Source organism: Zingiber officinale, chromosome 4A (genome assembly GCF_018446385.1).
Source record: "Zingiber officinale cultivar Zhangliang chromosome 4A, Zo_v1.1, whole genome shotgun sequence".
In the NCBI taxonomy this organism is placed as follows: Eukaryota; Viridiplantae; Streptophyta; class Magnoliopsida; order Zingiberales; family Zingiberaceae; genus Zingiber; species Zingiber officinale.
The window spans coordinates 11819488-11838258 of record NC_055992.1 but is presented as its reverse complement, the minus strand read 5'-3'; the positions used below and the strand labels follow the sequence as shown (position 1 = coordinate 11838258).

At 39.1% G+C, this 18771-nt stretch overlaps 4 protein-coding genes and 1 long non-coding RNA gene across 8 annotated transcripts; 2 read left to right on the top strand and 3 right to left on the bottom strand.

Moving 5' to 3' along the window:
- The first annotated feature begins 5052 nt into the window (after positions 1–5052).
- Positions 5053–8329, top strand: LOC121973138 (ethylene-responsive transcription factor WRI1-like). The gene is made up of 7 exons (XM_042524724.1): positions 5053–5340; positions 5427–5509; positions 5719–5727; positions 7072–7160; positions 7274–7398; positions 7515–7591; positions 7660–8329. The coding sequence occupies exons 1-7, from the start codon at positions 5192–5194 to the stop codon at positions 8019–8021; spliced, it is 894 nt and encodes a 297-aa protein (XP_042380658.1). The 5' UTR covers positions 5053–5191; the 3' UTR covers positions 8022–8329.
- A 1131-nt stretch (positions 8330–9460) lies between these two features.
- Positions 9461–10339, bottom strand: LOC121969546 (non-specific lipid transfer protein GPI-anchored 2-like). Its single transcript, XM_042519691.1, has 3 exons — positions 9976–10339; positions 9791–9898; positions 9461–9669 (listed from the first exon to the last, which is right to left on the bottom strand). Exons 1-3 carry the CDS (start codon positions 10337–10339, stop codon positions 9554–9556), a joined length of 588 nt encoding a protein of 195 aa, XP_042375625.1. The 3' UTR covers positions 9461–9553.
- A 732-nt stretch (positions 10340–11071) lies between these two features.
- On the bottom strand, positions 11072–12543 carry LOC121969547 (gibberellin-regulated protein 12-like). 4 transcript variants are annotated; one of them, XM_042519693.1, is made up of 7 exons: positions 12401–12543; positions 12248–12315; positions 11899–12040; positions 11730–11833; positions 11610–11651; positions 11490–11526; positions 11072–11390 (listed from the first exon to the last, which is right to left on the bottom strand). In XM_042519693.1, the coding sequence occupies exons 4-7, from the start codon at positions 11799–11801 to the stop codon at positions 11209–11211; spliced, it is 333 nt and encodes a 110-aa protein (XP_042375627.1). In that variant the 5' UTR covers positions 11802–11833; positions 11899–12040; positions 12248–12315; positions 12401–12543; the 3' UTR covers positions 11072–11208. The 4 variants fall into 4 exon arrangements, with proteins under 4 accessions (XP_042375627.1, XP_042375626.1, XP_042375628.1 ...); XM_042519692.1 differs by having other exon boundaries at positions 11899–12315; XM_042519694.1 differs by lacking the exons at positions 11899–12040; positions 12248–12315; positions 12401–12543 and having other exon boundaries at positions 11490–11523; positions 11730–11888.
- A 122-nt stretch (positions 12544–12665) lies between these two features.
- LOC121969549 lies at positions 12666–14368 on the top strand. Its single transcript, XR_006108579.1, has 3 exons — positions 12666–12813; positions 13150–13234; positions 13336–14368. It is a non-coding gene; the product is annotated as an uncharacterized LOC121969549 (long non-coding RNA).
- A 166-nt stretch (positions 14369–14534) lies between these two features.
- On the bottom strand, positions 14535–15881 carry LOC121969545 (uncharacterized protein At5g19025-like). Its single transcript, XM_042519690.1, has 2 exons — positions 15623–15881; positions 14535–15527 (listed from the first exon to the last, which is right to left on the bottom strand). The coding sequence occupies exon 2, from the start codon at positions 15427–15429 to the stop codon at positions 14761–14763; it is 669 nt and encodes a 222-aa protein (XP_042375624.1). The 5' UTR covers positions 15430–15527; positions 15623–15881; the 3' UTR covers positions 14535–14760.
- Between the last annotated feature and the right edge of the window lie 2890 nt (positions 15882–18771).

The following is an 18771-nucleotide window of genomic DNA, read 5'->3' as shown; positions in this document are numbered from 1 at the left end:
ACAACTACAATGATAGCAACTCTAAATTTCATATTCAATGAATATATTTATCACTCAACTGCATAATTACATTATTGTTGTTCTCATCATCCATAACATCATTATATTCACCTGCACCCCCGTAACTTGTACCTTTCTTCAATTCATTGATCTCTAACTTTAATTTTTTATTATTCTTCTTCAACTTATTAATAATTGTCTTACTTCTCTCTGATAGTTCTGGGTCATGCTATAAGAAGAAGCCACATCCCCTTTATTGAATTTCAAATCAACTTAATCAAAACTCAATAATTAAAAAACTCACAATACAGTGTTGATATAACGAAAACTTACTCTATATTTTGGACATGAAAAAAATCACCTTCCTGGATTAGATTCCGTCCATGATGTTTGGAGAGTAGCTCATAACCCACAATAACATAATATGTGTGGAGTGTCACATTGCTCATCGTTCATACGTCTTCGAGTGAAAGATGATGCTGATGAAGAGCCAGTTGCCATGATTTTCTTTCCTTGTACCTGAACAACACTAACGTGCAAAAAAAAGACATAAATTATATAATCAAATTAAGATATTTAATTTGATAATCAAAACTGCCTACGAATCAGATAATCAAATTAAGATATTTAAAAAATAGCAACTCAAGGGGTATCTAACATGAATTGTACTACCTTTAACTAAATCAACTATAGTTTAAAGGATTGCTTCTGAGAAGGATCAGCATCACAAATAAGAATAATTGACATATCAAGCACCTTGCAACTGCACTATAAGTTTTTAGACATGTTGATGGTAGATACTAATATGCTATAAGTTTGTCATGTTTGTCAAATTCCATCTTATGATCATCCCCTATCATTTAGTACTGATGCATATATTATAACTTAATTCAAGCATGACAATTTGTAAAGGTAATTATATTTAAGCATGTATAACAACTATTCTCTTAAACCTAGTATATGTCCAAATTTATTAACGATAAGATATCATGATATGATGATCTTGGATTCCATCCTAACATTTTGTAGTGATGCATATCCGAATATGTACAAGACCATATCTAAAGAAAGGAGACTGAACTTATGAACATATTTCACAAAAATTCAGATCTGGAAATTAAATCCTAATAGAGGCCAATAGAACACATTTCTATATAAAATAGAACACTTACTACCTGTTGCTCATATCAACATATCATGAGTTGAATTCATTAAAGCATGCATTGCTTTTACAAACTAAGAAACATAAACATCCTGCTCCGCAGATCATATAAACATCACAGAATCCAACAAAATCCCCAAAGCCAACACCCTTTAACTAAATCAACTATAGTTTAAAGGATTGGGTAACAGCAACTCAAACTCAAAATAAATGACAAGTTTAAACATCACAAACAAGAATAAATGACAAGTTTTTCAACAGCAACTCAAAAAACAGCACATCACTAAGCTTGGTAACTGGTCAGCAACTCAAAATATTAGCACCCAAATTCACTCCATCATCATCCATCTACCTGATACCAATTTTTTTTTTTACAAAAATAAAAAAATTAGAGAGTTTGGTCATGCATAAAATCATCGAACTGAGACCTCAACCTTTTAGAGACCATACGTTTTCAATTCAGGGCAAAGTTCAAAATCACTAGTAACTACAATAATTAAACTTGTGAAAATCAAGTAGCCGTTGTAGCACAACAAAAAAAAAAAAGAAACTAAGAAATGGAAATGGATTAAATCTGCTAACACGGTCGCAGAGCTCGCGAGAGGAAGGTCGCATTCGGGAAGACGTGGTAGGCCGTCGGAGGTCGCAGAGCTCGCTGGAGGGAGGTCGCGTTCGGGAAGACGCAGTAGGGCGGTCGGCGACGCAGCAGGGAAGTCATTGGAGGCCCCTGGACGTCGGCGACACAGCAGGGAGGTCGCTGGAGGGCGACGACGTTGGAGGTCGGTGCTGGAGGTCGCGGGAGGGGAGGTGCTGGAGGGAGGGAGGGAGGCAACGAGGCTAGGGCTTCGGCACTAGAGGGAGGCGACGAGGCTAGGGCTTCGACGCTGGAGGGAGGGAGGGAGGGAGGCAATAGGGCTAGGGCTTTGGTGCTGGAGGGAGGCGACGCTTCGACGCTGTAGGCTAGGGCTTTGACGCTTCGACGCTGGAGGGGTGACTTTTGGCTTTTGGACGCTGGCGTGTGCACATGCGTTGCACGTGAGGATACCAGTTCTTCTGTATCAAATTCCAACCCCAATTGTGGTATATCCAAATCTGTTTCAATGTTTAAGCCTATAAAATCAAACAAACAAAGAAAAATGTATAAAAAATAAAATTTGATATATTGAAACTTCATACATTCCCAATATGAATCTTATTACCTTCATCAATAACATCAAAATCACCTTCCTGACTAGCTTCATTTTCTTTAAAGTTCAAATGATGACAACTCGTAGATTCATCCTCCATGGTTAGAGTCCAAGCTGAAACCTTATCTTGATGGTGAGCACAAACTGCATATCAGTCGCAATTCAAAAAACTTTTAAAAAAAAATCATATTGTGTTAGAAGCAAACATCAAATTCGGACTCAGTTTTATTAAAAATCATTTGCATATCAGTATTAGTTTGTTTTGACGAACCTTTTACAGGAAGTCCATACTCAATTAACATCTCCTGTATCTCATCAGGGTTTTGTAACCGTAAAAAATTCAACAAATTACTATTTGAACTTGGTTGAAATCCATTATTGTGTCAGAAGAAAGCATTTCTCTCAAAACAGTTAGGAAAATAAATTGCAAGGGAAAAACATGGATCCAAATTGAACAATTGCTAAAAGATCCATATGCAACTGCTTGTGAAACACTACTAGCGTAGAACATGTAAGGTACAGAATTAAAAAGTGAAAAAAAAGCCATGATGTAAGTTGGTGATTATTCAAGTCTAAATAGGAACACTTTGTAAGACTCAACTGATAAATAGGGCAATCTGATTAAGAGCTATATAGAGATAAAGTATTGACGTATACGTTGGGGAAACTAGGAACACTTTGAAGGGAGGCGGCTGGAGGTCGGCGATGCACTGGAGTTGGAGGCAGCGGGAGGGAGGTCGGCGATGCACTGGAGGTTGCGGAGGTCGCTGGAGGGGGCCGCTGGAGGTCGTCGCGGGGGCTGGAGGTCGCGAAGGTCATTGGAGGGAGGTCGCCGCGATGCTGGAGGTCGCCGCGATGCTGGAGGCCGCAGGAGGGAGGTCGCCGCAATGCTGGAGGCCATCGCAATGGCGGGCGACGCTGGAGGTCGCGGGAGGGGAGGTGCTGGAGGGAGGGAGGGAGGGAGGCAACGGGGCTAGGGCTTCGGCGCTGGCGGGAGGCGATGCTTCAACGCTGGAGTCTAGGGCTTCGACGCTGGAGGGAGCGGCTTTTGGCTTTTGGGCGCTGGCGTGTGCACATGCGTTGCACGTGAGGATACCAGCTTTATATGAGGGTTGTGGTCCAGGGGGGACTAGGAATTCCTGGTCTAGAAGATCCGGTCTCGTGAATAGTACAACACCATCTTTGATGATGCACTATTCACATCACCCTATTTAGTGTGAGAGAGTTTTTATTTTTTTGTTAATTTTATTATACAATTAATAAAATCAAATGTAATTAATTTATAATTATTATTTTCTTTTGTATTTACTTGGATATTTAAATATAATTATTATTTATTATAAATTTAAATTAAGTGTATTTAATATCATATTTAAATTTTATTATGTATATTTGTAAATATTTAATTTATTAAAATTATTATTTTAAATTTATTTAATATTTTTTAATTAGAAGTATATTTATAAATTATATCACTAATTTCATAAAAATAATACAATAAAATATTAAAATTTTTGATATGCATTAATGTAAAATACATTACCCATTAAAAATAAAATTTATATATATATATATATATATATATATTAGTTGGATATTGAATTTTAAAAAAATAACCTATAAAATATTAATGAAATATTAATTTTAAATATAATAATTATTGTATAAAAATATTATTAAGAATTTTTTTTTTTGTGATATGATGTGGATTGATTGGAGCTCAAATAGTGTTTGATATTGAAATTATATCATTTCGATGTTAAAATTATACCAAATATAATGTTATGTATTGGAAGAGGCAGGATCTCTTGGACCACTTTTTGTGGTCCAGAGGATGTGCCACTCATATTTGTAGTCGGATCGCGACCGCGATCCGACTGTAAATTGTTGCGATCCCTTCTTAGGTTCATCGTCCCCACCAGATTATAGATTTTATTCGGAGCGGACGGCCGGAGGCCGTCCGGAGGACACCCTCACTCGACGCCTAGTAACTTGGTTACTTATCCACCATCGGAGACCTTCGAGCGGTCTCCGGTCGTCCGCTCTGAATAAAAATTATAATTTGATAGGGACGATGAATCTAAAAAGGGATTATAACTATTCATAATCTGATCATAAATACGAATGATACATCATCTGAATCATACAAAAAAAATCCGAGAGATATGTGCTCGTATTGAAAATGGCTAATGAAGTCATTCACTCGACTTGGAAAAGAGTAAAGAGTAATAATCTATTGTGATGATGTTTTTTTTTTTAAAAAAAAACATCCCTTCCATCGAGAAATCACTGAACATGTCTGTATCAACATGCGTGTACTTGTTAACTGGCATGCCTAAACTATCTCACCATGCTGACTAATTTGTTTTTATCTCCTCACTCGTCTTTCCTTGTTTTTTCTTCTTCTTATTATTTTGCATTTTGTATATTTTTTATCATAAAGAACAGGTTCATTCTCTCACTTGTCTTCTCTGTCTGAGTTGATATAATTACACGACATGATAGTAGGAATAGACTGTGAGAAAGGTTCTTGCCATCGGAAAACCAAGTCCTATGGGAGCATGGCAAGCCTCGGAGCCAAGTGTTGATCTCTTCTCCACCTCCATGAATTCAACAGCTTTTCCTCAAGCCACTTGGCTCCGCCTGACAACCCTTTAATTAACCATGGTTCCAAACCCCCTCAGTTAAAACAAATGCCTCCTCAAACGAGTGAGCTGTGTGAGTCGTCATTGCAAACCCATGGTTAAAGGTTCTATATATATGCGCACTTTCAGTGACGCATCAAACAAGTGAGCACTCTAACACCAAACCCTTCTCCTTCCACTGTTCACTCTCTAAATCAATGAAAACCTCTCCTCCCACCTCTTCCAATTCTCCTTCTCTGCCATTAAGAAAGCCCAGGCGCCCCAAGAAAGACCTGAGCCTGGAGAATGGCAATGGTAATGCAAATGCCAATGGGAAGAGAAGCTCTTCTTTCAGAGGTGTCACCAGGTAATTTAATTAAGTCTGCTGTTGAGAAGATAGCATGAAAAGAAAGGAATTTGTTTTAATTGCTGGATTTGGATGCATGTCTCAAGGCATAGATGGACTGGGAGATATGAAGCTCACCTGTGGGACAGGCATTGCTGGAACCCGATTCAGAAGAAGAAAGGAAGACAAGGTTAGGATGATGTGGATTCAACGCCCTTTCTAGGGGTTGCAATTTTACAGGCACTAGTTAATTGTATATATGATTATTTACTGCTTGCTATTTGTTTTTATTTTGTGCTGACATTTCTGTTCTCTGCCCTTTCTTTTTGCTCGGATCTTGTCTGGGGACATGCATGTGGATGGATCGTGGATTGGTGGTCTGATGTCGATCGCTATTAGTTTATTTAGGTTAGTCACTGCTTACAAGTCGCAGCCTTTCTTTTCCTATAATAAATGAATGCTTGTCTCTTGATCGTTTGATGGCTTCCTTTGTGTGTTCGATGTATTGTATTGCTTTTCCTATGAGAAGCATGAAAACAGAACCAAATTGCTCAAGAAGAAATCAAACAAACAAATAGCAAGTAAGGAGAAACACTAAATAGCAACCAAGATTTGTGCCTGAGAATTCTTTAGCATGTAGATTGGATCTAGCAATGCGTGAATGTCTGAACACAGCCAAAGTAACAATGCCTGAGCAGTGAGTTTAATAAAGAAACTTCAGAAACTTTATACAGATTAGATTTAAACATTTTAGACTGGAGGTTGAGCCTGATAAGTTAATGAGTCAGTTTCTTAATCTAAGCAGGCCATGACAGTTGCAGCTCATATCTTAAGAGAATTTACATTTACACCAATGTGTCATGTTATATATCTTCTCTTCTCAAAGGGTGTCGATAGAAAGTGTGCTTATTTGGTTTCAATCATAATATCATCACATGGTATGCTGGTGAGATTTTTTCCCCCTTTGGAGGCATACTATTGGAATGGTGTGGTTAACTCACGAAATGTGGAGTAAGCATGAAGCATCAGTTAACCTGAAGGGCATAACCTGCCACTCGAATTGGCCATCTTTGGTTTTGAAGGTGATGTTCTGTTCCTCCTCAATTGGATATGAATCTGCCTAACTCAAACCTTAACTTACCACAGTTTCTAATTTCACCATCTTACCTAGTTCAGGTCTTCAGATATTTAAGTTATAGTTTGAAAATCTTGGGTTGTATTTTCAAGTAATGTGAGCTTGCTAATTGTTTCTGTTTCTAATCTCAAGAGAATTAGTCCTAATTAAAAGCTAGGGGCAACGGATTTGTCTAAATCAGGAAATTATGAAATCTTAGTTTGCAGAATTATCTGGAACAAAGGGGTTATGTCGCTCCAAGTTGATGTCGTGTAAATGAATAGAAATGCTGTAACGTTAACCAACAAGGATTAACTAAGCATGAATCATGCAAAAAAAATTTGGAAAACATTATAATCCCAAGCATGAACTAAAGGAACAATACTATGAAGCAAAAAACTAAAGAATATTATGCAAACCACCCATGAAGAATTCTAACACGTAAATACAAGAACAATGATTAAAATAAGAAGGAAAACTCCATAAGATCAATGCCTACTATCTATCTGATGCCTAACTTGGCATCTAGAGTGGGGGAAATTACAGTCCTTGATGATTCAAGTGTAAAAATAAAGTTCATGATATGATATGGTCTCCATATCAGATTGGTATTTGATTTACGAGTTGGTTTGGTGCAGGGGCATATGATGCTGAGGCAGCAGCAGCTCACACATACGATCTTGCCGCCCTCAAGTACTGGGGTTCGGAAACTGCTCTGAATTTTCCAGTACGCTCGTATACGAAATCATTGAAAGATTTATTGTCAAACTAATTTTGTTCATAGATTAATTAGATACTCTATTTTGTGGTTAATAAGAACTGGTCATGTATTGAATGCAGTTCGATACATATTCAAAGGAGTACAAGGAGATGCAGAGCATGTCAAAGGAAGAGTACTTGGCTTCTCTCAGGCGCAGGAGCAATGGTTTCTCGAGAGGTGTTTCCAAGTACCGTGGAGTGGCCAGGTTAACTGTTAATTGCCATTGAGCTTATTGATACTTAGACCTTTAGTTTGTTGAGTACACGTTCAATTTGAGGCCTTGAGGGCTACTCATTTGTCGACATGGCTGGAGTTTGACAGGCATCACCATAATGGACGATGGGAGGCGAGGATCGGAAGAGTTTTTGGCAATAAATACCTATACTTGGGAACTTTCAGTATGTTCTCTTAGTCAATAGTATTCAGTTCATAATCTTGTCCATCAACACATATCTTCTACTTGCAGGTACTGAGGAGGAGGCAGCCCAAGCTTATGACCTTGCTGCAATCAAGTACAGAGGTCCCAACGCAATCACCAACTTCGACGTCAGTTGCTATTTAAAATGCCCAAAGTCATATCCTGCAAGTAGTGCTACTGCTCCTCCAGAGGAGCTCCAAGAAGCGAGATGCGAAGCGCCTCAGGCCATGCAGGTATCGGAGTACTGCATGGATCATGATGTCGCAGCAGAGGACATGATCACTTGGAGCCCTTTAATGGGCGAGTGCTTCGACGTCTGCTCTCTCCCTCAACTGAGCGATCTGCAGAGCTTCTTCTCCGACGAAGGTGGGTTTGAGGACAATGTGGAGGTCCTCTTCAATGTCTCTTGAGTCAAATGGGATGGAGGAAGGAGAAATGCTGCTAAAGTTTACATCTTTGTGGACTCAAGAATGGTGGCAAAGGCGACTACGCTCGCTCCTTTGCGGACTCAAGAATGGTAGTAGGCGAGGTGGGTTGAGGGGGGGAACTGGAAGGGTGGTGATACACCTGTTGATTGCTTTTGGAAAATTAATGTATGGTCTCAAGCATGAGATACGTGTTTTGAGCTTTTGTTTTCGTGATGTATTAGGAAGTTGGGTTCTCTTGTTTTGGGGACACGAAAGAAGACTTAAGGTAGTTTTTTTTTCTCATGAATGGACGGCGGCTAATTTGGGGGCACAAATTTAAGTTACTGAATGATTATATCGTTAGAAATGTTAATGGCAAAGAAGAGGTGGAAGAAGAGATTTCATTTGAATGAGTTTTAGTCCTACACTAAAAGTTTTAGTCCTCATCGATAATCGTTAGAAATGTTAATGGAAATATCGATCGTTAGAAATGTTAATGGAAAAGAAGAGGTGGAAGAAGAGATTTCATTTGAATGAGTTTTAGTCCTACACTAAAAGTTTTAGTCCTCATCGATGCAGGTACGATGTGAGCAAATACATGTGGAGGGGCTTCTTTTCATGCATGGATATGTAGGGGAGATAAATTCAAGGTCCAGATTATACTGAATTAAGTTAATTCGTATGTAAGTACAATCTATGCGCGTTGAATGCTGGACCAGTCAGGACATTGCTCAAACGGGTAATGATTATATTTTGAATGATCTTTACTCGGCGTTTAATGTAAATGGGGGATGATACTCCTATACAAGGAGACCATGGGCTTGAGGAGGAGAGACGCATAAGGGAAAACTATAATAAAGAAGAGAATCTACATTTATCTTCGTTCTCCAAATCTTCTCTCTGTCGTACATTTTCATTCGATGGTTTACCTATGATAGTAATCGAGTACTTTTTTAGTTCGTCATGAATAACTAATGTTTAGTTATGTACATGATTTTGCCATTGTATCATGGAGAACAGATGCCCATCATAATCTTAAAGCATAACCGAATGAGGACAGTTCTATTTTAAGGAAACTATTTGAAAGCAAATCTTGACATCTCCATTCAACACTCGGAGTCAAGAGCCTATACTCGAAGTCGGGAGTTTGTACTTGAACTGGAGGAGTCTCTATTATGTAGTCAGGAGTCTACATTCGACAATCAAAAGTCTACACGTGGGAGTCGAGACTCAAGAGTTGCACTCGGACTCGATAGTCAAAAATCTGCACTCAAAAGTTAGGAGTCGATACTCAAACTCAATAATCGGGAGTCTAGACTCAAACTCAATAATTAAGAGTGTGCACTTGGATATACGAAGTATCATAATTTTCTAACCAACTTATCTAGAAAGCTTTCATTTTTTATTTAGAAATATGAGATTACCAACGGTCAACTCAAGAGTTAGGTCTGAATTAGTTTTTTAAAAATTTAGGTCTTTTTTTTCCATTTTCTCCAATTGTCCAACGTACAATAATTAAGGGAGACATAAATCTTTTAAAAGATTCCAATGACGGTGACAATACACGATAAAGCGGCGGCGGTCACGGCAAGCTCTGCAGCAGCTCCATGTCCTCCGTCGAGTTTCTGCGCGCTTGATGCAGGCGTGGATCCTAAGAAAACGTTCAAGCACCGCTGAAGTCGTATGAAATTGGTGGCCATGAATTGGAAGAAGCATAAACTTCCAATTTAATGTTGTGAAAAAAAAAAAGATTATAGGTGAGTCCATCTCACCAGGTGATTCCCGGCTGCCACCGGAGGAAGCCGGTGAGGTGGCCGTCGTCGGACTTTCGGGAGCCGGTGAAATAGCAGTCGTCGGACTTGCAACTGGAATTCCTATATCTGCAACATCGAAGAAGTCAAAAGTCGAATTCATTGCAGCAAACAGAGAAATTAAAGCTTTCGCGCGTGTTTCCCACCTGAGCACAAGCTCACCGGTGGCGCGTCGAGGCGGCAGAGGGAGGGGAGTCGGAGGGCCCTGGCGTTGTCAACGGCGATGCCGAAGCTCTCGGCCCCTCCGGCGAGGAGCTCGCAGAGGCAGATGGGGTCGGAGTCGATGATCCCAGCTAGCTCGGGGCAGCAGTCGCCGCCGGGCGCCGTGTCATTGCTGCCGACGCTGGCGTAGGACAAGCATCCCGTCATGTTGAGGAAGGCGTCCGTGCAATCGTCCACCGACGGTGCCGACGCCGGCCCTTGCCCTCTGCCGCCAAAAATCGCGCACGAGATGACGGCGACGACGATCGCCGGCAACATCAGAGGAAGGCGGCCCCGCATCGCGCACATCGTATAGATCAAAGCAAAATAACACCGTAATTGCGAGGTTTTGGAAATTGGTCTCAATTTATAGAACTATGAAGCATTCGACTGCTTTTAATGAATTTTTTTTGGATCAAAGAATTAATATAATTGATGATGGAAGTGCAGGTCGGAGCTCAAAGGTTTAAATGCTTCATTTACTCAATTCTTGGATCATAGTTTGGAAGACGTTACGGTCCATTAATGTGATGGTAGGAAAGATGAGATGGCCCTCGCACGATCATTCAACACCTGTGAATGTGACCGTGATTCATGCATCATTTGAAGAATCCATTGTTAAAACAAAAGCAGTCAGGCAATCTCTGAAATAAAATTCGCAGCTATTAAAGTGTAAGTTCACACGGATTATACTGAACCTTGATCTCAGTTTAGCTGTTACTAAATCAAAATCTTGACCCATGGAAAACTACGATTCGTTCAGTACATGAAAAATCTCACTAAAGTCGGCTTGGTTTTTGCGGGCATCCCAGAGGATGGCCAGTGCCTGATGATCAAGAACCAATGCCTGATGGAAGAGATACTGGTTCTCTGATCTCAGTTCCCAAGTCAATGCTTGAGGTGCACAACTCTGGCTCCATCATTTCATTCTGAATACTAAGTTCTTTTTGTCTTCAGAATAAGTGTTGAATTTTTCAGGAATCTTTATCATAGTTAAGATTTAAGAATCAGATGAAATCAAATGGAATAGATGATCAAAGGTAAAGCAAACTCATAGATTTAACTCAACAGAATTATGCAAAGCCTTCATATTAGGACAATTCCATCATTTGAAACAGTATTATTAAAGATGGTTACTGAGAACCGGGGGAAGTTGTTTAGATCTTCAAATTGAATCTTCAAGGGCACTTGGGCCCCCCTCTCTTGGTCTTCCAGTTATTGTAACATGGGCATACCTCCTTGTGTGCATAGGTCCCTGGAGGCACACACCGGCACTTGAAGCAGCATTGCTGACAAAAGAACAAGCAAGGCTTCTTGTAGGCTGTCTTGGAGCATCTGTATTGACAGGCACCAGGGCACTCTGCAAAAACACAGTATAAACATCGTAAACTTAAGAACAAAAAGGACCATGATTCAACAAGATTTGTTAATTTATGAAAATGTGTTGCAGACTTGGTACCTGCTTGAGAAAACCCAGAATGCTTGTGTTTCTGCTGCTAATTAAACAAGAAAAAAACACTGTCAGATTATTATGCATGTAGTCTTGTTCCATTCTGCGTGAAATCTTTACTTTACTAACCCTTTTAGCCAAGTTCACTCCCAGATCCTCAGCTGCCACATCCTGCAACATGAACAAATAGAGTTCGTTTGAATAGATAAACTAAGAAAGAAAATAGAGAGAGAGAGCAAGTAACTAAACCATGGTTGATGCTGCCATTGAAGCAAACAAAATGACGACCAGGAAGACAAGAACTCCATCTGATATCTTCATTTCTGAAGAAGTAACCAGTGCCTACAAGCAATCTGTTGTCTGTTCTAACACAGTGTGTTACATTTATAAGGGAAAATTTGGCAATAAACCACTCAACCTTATCATTCAAGCTGCCACCGACGCCCTCAATCAAAGCACTCACACCTTTTTGCTTTGTCTGCTTCTTTGTTATGGTGATTTAGTGTGATGGTAGATTTGCTATAGTGATCCAGATTTGACTGCAGATCAGCTCATAAGTCCTATAGTTAAGGATCCAAGAAAACGCGTAGTGAAGTAAAAGCTTTCTCATTATGACAAAAGATGAATACGTTCGTCCTAGCGTCCGTGTTAATCCGTCCAGGTCAACATAGAAGAGGTAAATCACGGACAACTACTAATCTTTGGAATAGTAATTAGCACATAAAGGAGATATTTGTCTCGGTTTTGTCGAGATTCAAACCACATACCTCATTATGATAACACCTCATGTACTAACTACTAGACCCAGGGAACGAAGTAAAAGCTTTCCCATGATCTGAAACACGATCACATGCCAATGAACAAGAATCTCATTTATTTCTGAGACAGACACCCAAGGCTGCAGTACTTGCATTTCTTACCTTTGATGCCAAGGCAAAAGTTGGATGGGTTTTGTAGCCTGGTTTAGACCATTTTAACATAATTTGTGAGATAAGTTATAGAATTTTTTACGGCGTTGATCTTTAAAACTCCACCTCCGTCGACCACCGCTCCTTTTATGATCCTCGGTTAAAAATAGCAAAGTCTTACCACCGGAGATATAAGATTATATTTAGACAAAAAAAAAAGAGCACAAACCTTAGCTTAACTTTATGGAATCTTTAGATAAACAGTGGAATTTCTTTTCGGTGGCTAAAAAATGCCAAAATATTCAATCCTCGCAGCAAAGAGGTGGACAGAGGCTGAATGGCTGTGCCTTCCCAACAACTCTGCTCTTTTTCTTCTTTTCTCAAATCGGAGGAAACGAGTTCAATACCGTCTAAGAACACCCAAGGTAATCCCTTTCTTTTTCTAATCTGTTCTTTTTCAGCTCTTCCATCTTCCGCTATCAAAAAGGAACCATCTTTTCTTATTCGCATTTGCATATCTTTTTTCCTCTATAAAGGGTTTGAATGAACACCGAGGACGCCAGGCCCTGTTATTTTTTTTAGCCCTTTCTTCATCACCTGCTCATTCATTGGTGTATTTGTTTTTTAATACTCATATGGGATGAACCCGTTCACTCCTTTTTTCCCCTTCTTTTTAGATGTTTTGTGGTCTACATGAACCTTTGAAGCTTATCTTTGTTTATCCTATTTGTTAGTGATCGGATTTCTGTATGTGTTGACAGGATGCTGAGGGATTTGGCTTTAGGATCCTCTTCTTAGTCAATTGATAAAGAAAATTCCTGCCTGTGTGTTTCTTGGTGGCAAAAGGTGATATGTTAATTCTAGACGTCCCACGCAATTTGTCCCACAGTTTGTTAGTTTGTTGTAGAGAGATAAATCACGGATGATTTTTTTAATCTTTTGAACAGTGATCATGGTAGGGGAGGATAGAAACCTGACAAGCATGTCGTTGCTGTCAAAAATTGACCTCTAAATATCTTGATAGCAACTCCCCATGTAATAATCATCTGGCCATAGCGGGGACACCTTTGTGTGTTTCTTGAATGTAAGAAAGACTATTGTTGAGATTTGAAAGACTAGGAGGATTCGTTTATTCTTTCCGATGCAATGCCCTAATGCTTTTGTTCTTATTTTCCAAGTTTCTTCCTCTTTGAACTAAGATTTGCTCAGATCCATTTTATTTGAATCTTGAGCTTCTTTCCGAAGAAGGGCCTTGCTGTCTTTGACTCTGTCATGTTCTCAGAATGGTGCACACTCAGATGAACATCGACGTCAACAAGGATCACTATTTTTCTCCTCATCTTGATCAAACTTATGGAACATGTTCTAGTCATTAGACCAATTCCATCCAGTGCAATAATTTTAGAAGAGCAAGTAGAAGTCCTGCTTTTGGAGTCTCATCCATTGCCCATTGGCCCCATTCTTCTGCAGTCTGCTGACATCCTTGATTACTTAATGTCTGTACACAGTAAGTTCTCAGCCAACAGGTATGAGCCAATATCTCACAATGCAAACATCTTTATCAAACAAACTATAGATATAGTATCAATAACAGTGAAGGTTAATCAGCTGCTATGACTATCGGCCTACAGTTTAAATGCCATTTTGTACCTGACAAACAATATCAGTTTGTGTGGAAAAATAAGAGGCATTTATGGTATCCTGACAAAAGGATGTACAGTGAAAGCAGTAACTCCTGCATGCTGAATACTAGTGAAGTGGGAGGGCCGTGTTACATGAGCATAATTGCAAATACTGAATACAGGCTAAATGCTGTTTATGAAGCTGCTATAGATGCAGAATTGTAATCTGAAAACTTGTTTATGGACTTGAGTAGTGAGTGAAAGAAATAGGGAAAAAAATTGTCTTTATAAACTAGTATGATCAGACTGTAAATACTGAAAAATATATATAGATAAAATATCAGCATTCTCAGCAGCAGCAGCAGCATGTCAAACAATTACTTTCATTAGAAAGTATCTTATTGCCATTCTCATCTAATAGTAAAGAGCAAGTATATTCCAGATATTTCAATAAAATAAATCCAACATATTTTCTTAATAATGCTAAAAGAAATAGGGAACACAAAAGAAGGAAAAGGAGAATATTCAGTAATCATAACGTTTTATTGAAGATTTATGAATAGCATAAAGGATCAGACCTGATTGTTCATGACATGTGGAAAGCAACCGGTCGTACTAATAATCATATCTAGAATGGAGAACAATTGGTATGATCCTGAGATGCCATAGTAAGTCTTTTATTTTATTCTTGCTGTGGGAAAAACAGAAGAAAAAGTATCTAGTAATAGATAATGTATCATCTATTATTGCCTACTTTTTGATCCTTCTTGCTCTCTTCGCCCCCCAAACCTCCATTCTTCCCAAGGGGCATCCACAGGGGGAGCGAAAGGTGAGAACAGTGCGCCCATTTAAAGGTGCCATCTTCTTCAGCTCAGCTTCAAGTTCCTTGTGATCTTGTCCCAAGTCCACGGAGCGTGTTCCAAAAGCATCCTTGGGGAATCGCGGCAAGTATTTCACGCACTCCTCTGACTCAAGCTGGATATCAAATTCCACTGCTTTCCGCAGACCTTTGCAGTAGGGATTGCCACACTTTCTGGCCTGGTAACTCAATAATTCCCAGGCAACAACCGCGGTGGCAAATATGAAGATAAGGCCCACGGCATAAGCGATTGAGGCCTGATACATAACCTCGCTGATGACTTCGATCGCCACGGGCAGGAGCTCGTACGACTCTCTGAAGATGAACTTGAAGTAGGGAACGGCAAGGACGACGAGGGCGATAAGGACCAAAACCAGCAGCACGAAGTCGATGGCGGCGAATTCGGAGTGCTCGCAGAAGGGATGGGAAAGGGGGTTCAGAGATTTGCTCTTTCTCCTCGAATTGCCGTTCCGTTGCGCCGACGAGGCCTGGGAGTTGGCCATGTTTTGATGTTGCTCGAAGGCCCTGCAGAACTCGATCAAACCCCGGCAGTCCACCATGGCAACCCCAAACCAGTCACGCAATCCACCCAAAGACAAAAACACTCCAAAGATAGAAACTTTATGCAAATCGCACCAGCGTAAGGGGCAGTTCCGACCTGAAGAATCGAACCGATCAAAAAAAATCAGCAAGGTTAAGAAGTCAGAAACAGAGAAATTGATAAAATCCCACAGAAATTCATCGGCTTGGAACCTGAATCGGCGAGCAGAATCCAACCTACTGAATTCTCGGCCCAATAAGAGGCGAAGGAGATCTACGAAGCGCAATGAACCGATTGGCGCCGATTCGGATCGACTGAGAGCGATCCTCGCCTCGCCGGGGAACGAGGGATCCAGACTCGAGATCCGAAGTCGAGCAATCGACACGACGGAGAGATCGGAGATCGGAGATGTGGAAACGTATCGGACGCCGTACCGAGGACGAGCGGAAGGAGAAGGAAATGGGAAATGACGTGGGGAAAGAAGAAGCGTGGATTTCATCAATAAATAATACGAAATAAAATTAAAATTAAAATTACGAAAAGCAACTTATAAAATTAAAATTAAAATTTTGTTTTTCTATAAATTATTTTAGGAAAAAACAAAGATGGAATAAATCTTCACTGACAAGGAATATGATTATTTTTGTCGCCCTAGAAGAATGTAAATAATTTTTTTTTGTAATATGGAACGTAAAAACATTAATTAACGAGCTGTGTATTTTCCAGATGTTTCCTCTCGTAAATTTTAGGAATATCAAGAACAAAATGCCATTTATTTTATTACGAGACTGACAATACCGAATCGTTTGGGATACACGATATTATTTTTTATTTTAATAAATACATTAATTAAAAATTATTTATATTTTTTAAACTTTTAACGCAATAATCTTCGAAAATGAAAGTGCATAAATTCCTTCAACTTTTGTTTTTTCTTCTTCATGTTGACTGAATTTTAAGTATACACGCCTTAAATTATTAAATTCTTTTTTGAGTGGGTTTGGAAATAGTCTAATTCATTCAAGTTGAAGATCGAGAGTCAGTAGCTTGAACAATACAATAAATGTAAAATTCTCAAATTCACGATTGAAGCAATGGACCGTCGACAATAAATAAAAATATCCTAAAATTTAAATTCCTGATTTTAACGGGTGTTTTGGACAAATAAATTAATTATAAATTTGATTACATGTTAAAGAAGATTCCACTATTTAATTTCATCATCTTTCAGTTAAGGTGACTTTTGGTACATGGTATAGAAATAAAAAATTAGATTCATTTTTGAATTTTATGGTATAGAAATAAAAAATTAGATTCATTTTTGAATTTTGTATTTAGTTGATGGAAATGAAATTAAAATTTTAAAATGAAATTTAAAAATATGGATCTTGATGAAACTCATCTTCTCCCTTAGATTTTGATGAGAATGAGAATTAAGTTTAGACGAAAATACTCTTAATATATTTATTTAATTTTTCTTTCATATCATTTTCTCTCTTCGTTCTTTCTTATCATACTTTCTCTCTCATTATTCTCTCATTACACTTTCTCTATCATCATACTTTCTCTTTCTTCCTTCTATCTCATCACGCTTTCTCTATCATTCTCTCTCTCTCTCCTTATTTTTTCTCATCATATTTTCTCTTTCTTCAGTTCCCTCGGGACGGTCTAGTGGCCAGTGCATGAGGTGTTGCCACCATACCACCATATTTTCTCTTTCTTCATTCTCTTCCATTATACTTTCTCTCTTATCACACTTTCTCTCCAATTACGCACTCTCTTCTTATTTTTTATCACACTTTCTCTCTCATCATGCTTTCACTCTTATCATACTTTCTCTCTCCTCAATCTCTCTCATCGCACACTCTCTCTTCATTTTCTTTCATCACACTTTCTCTCTTTTCATTTTTTTCCCATCACACTTTTTCTCTCTCATCGTACTTTCTCTCTCCTCAATCTCTCTTATCACACTCTCTTTCCCCATTTTTCTCATCATACTTTTCCACTCTTCATTTTTTTCCATCACACTTTCTCTCTCATCATATTTTTTCTTACATCATACTTTTTCTCTCATTATTCTCTCTCATCATATTTTTCTCTCACATTCAACTTTATCTTATATCTAATTTTTTCTCTTATTTTTCTTTAAGGGTAAAAAAAAAAATTTAGGTTCATTTTGATAAAAAATATTCAACTAACCGAACATTATTTTTAAGAGTGATATCCATGCTCATATTTATTCCCATTTCATAATACTATGATTCTAACTTCCATTATGATTCCTAGAAGATAACCAAATGCCACCTAAATATTTCAAAATTTATTTTCATAATAAAAAATTTGTAAGTACCCCGTGGTAATTTTGATGTGATCAACTAAGTCAGAGTTAGGTCCTGTTGTCTTTTGATGTCTTGTGTCCAAGTATGCAGGAATTTAGAAGTACAGGAAGTTAAGCAAAGACGCAGTTAGCGAGAAGCACGACACGGGAAAGAGTCGACGGGTTCGGTGTGTCTGAGGGATGAGGCGTTGCGGAAAAGTATGCTGGTGGGCTAGAAGAAGGCGCGTGACGTTTTCGAGGGATGAGAAATCGGAGCAGAAGAGAACTCGAAAAGGCTGAAAAATAGGTTCGGGTGAACCCTATTCCAGATGGCTAAAATCACTCAAGCTAGCGGAGCCGGAGCGGAATACCTGGATGAAAAGTCAACTAGAAGTTGATTGGGGTCTAGGCGCCCGGACCCCCCGGGCAACCAGGGCGCCCCAGGTTCGCGCCCTGGTTGAGGTTGGTTTTGCCCGATTCGAGCGCCCATACCTGGTCCAAGCGCCCAGACTAGAAACTTTATCGAGTCGCAAGTTATTGCAATCCATTATGATGTGGATAAAGTTTTATCCATGCATAGGTGCCTGGAACCCTTCCAGGCGCCCGGATCAGGACTATAAATACAGTCCTGATCCTAGTAGCTAAACACAACACTTGTAAATAATTTTCATTCTGTTTAGCTTCTTAATCTAGTGCTTTAACTACTGTAAGAGGCTTCTCCACCGGAAAGAAATTTGATAATGAGTTTTCAACATCTTGGATTAGCAATCCTCTAATTGCAAACCAAGTAAATCTCTGTGCCTCATTTTTTTTGTTAATTAGCTTCTTAACTTTTTGTTTAAGTGTTTATTTTAATCAAGTTCAAAGATCGAGAAAGATATTTCTTGTTTTTATCGTGCAGGGAAATTCACCCTCCTTTTGCCGATCGCAAAAGACGAACAAGTGGTATCAGAGTCCAACCACTTCGGAAGGACTAACTACTGATTGAAGCACAGAAGATGATGGTTGGACCAAACATCAATCCATCAAAGTTCGATGGGGTGT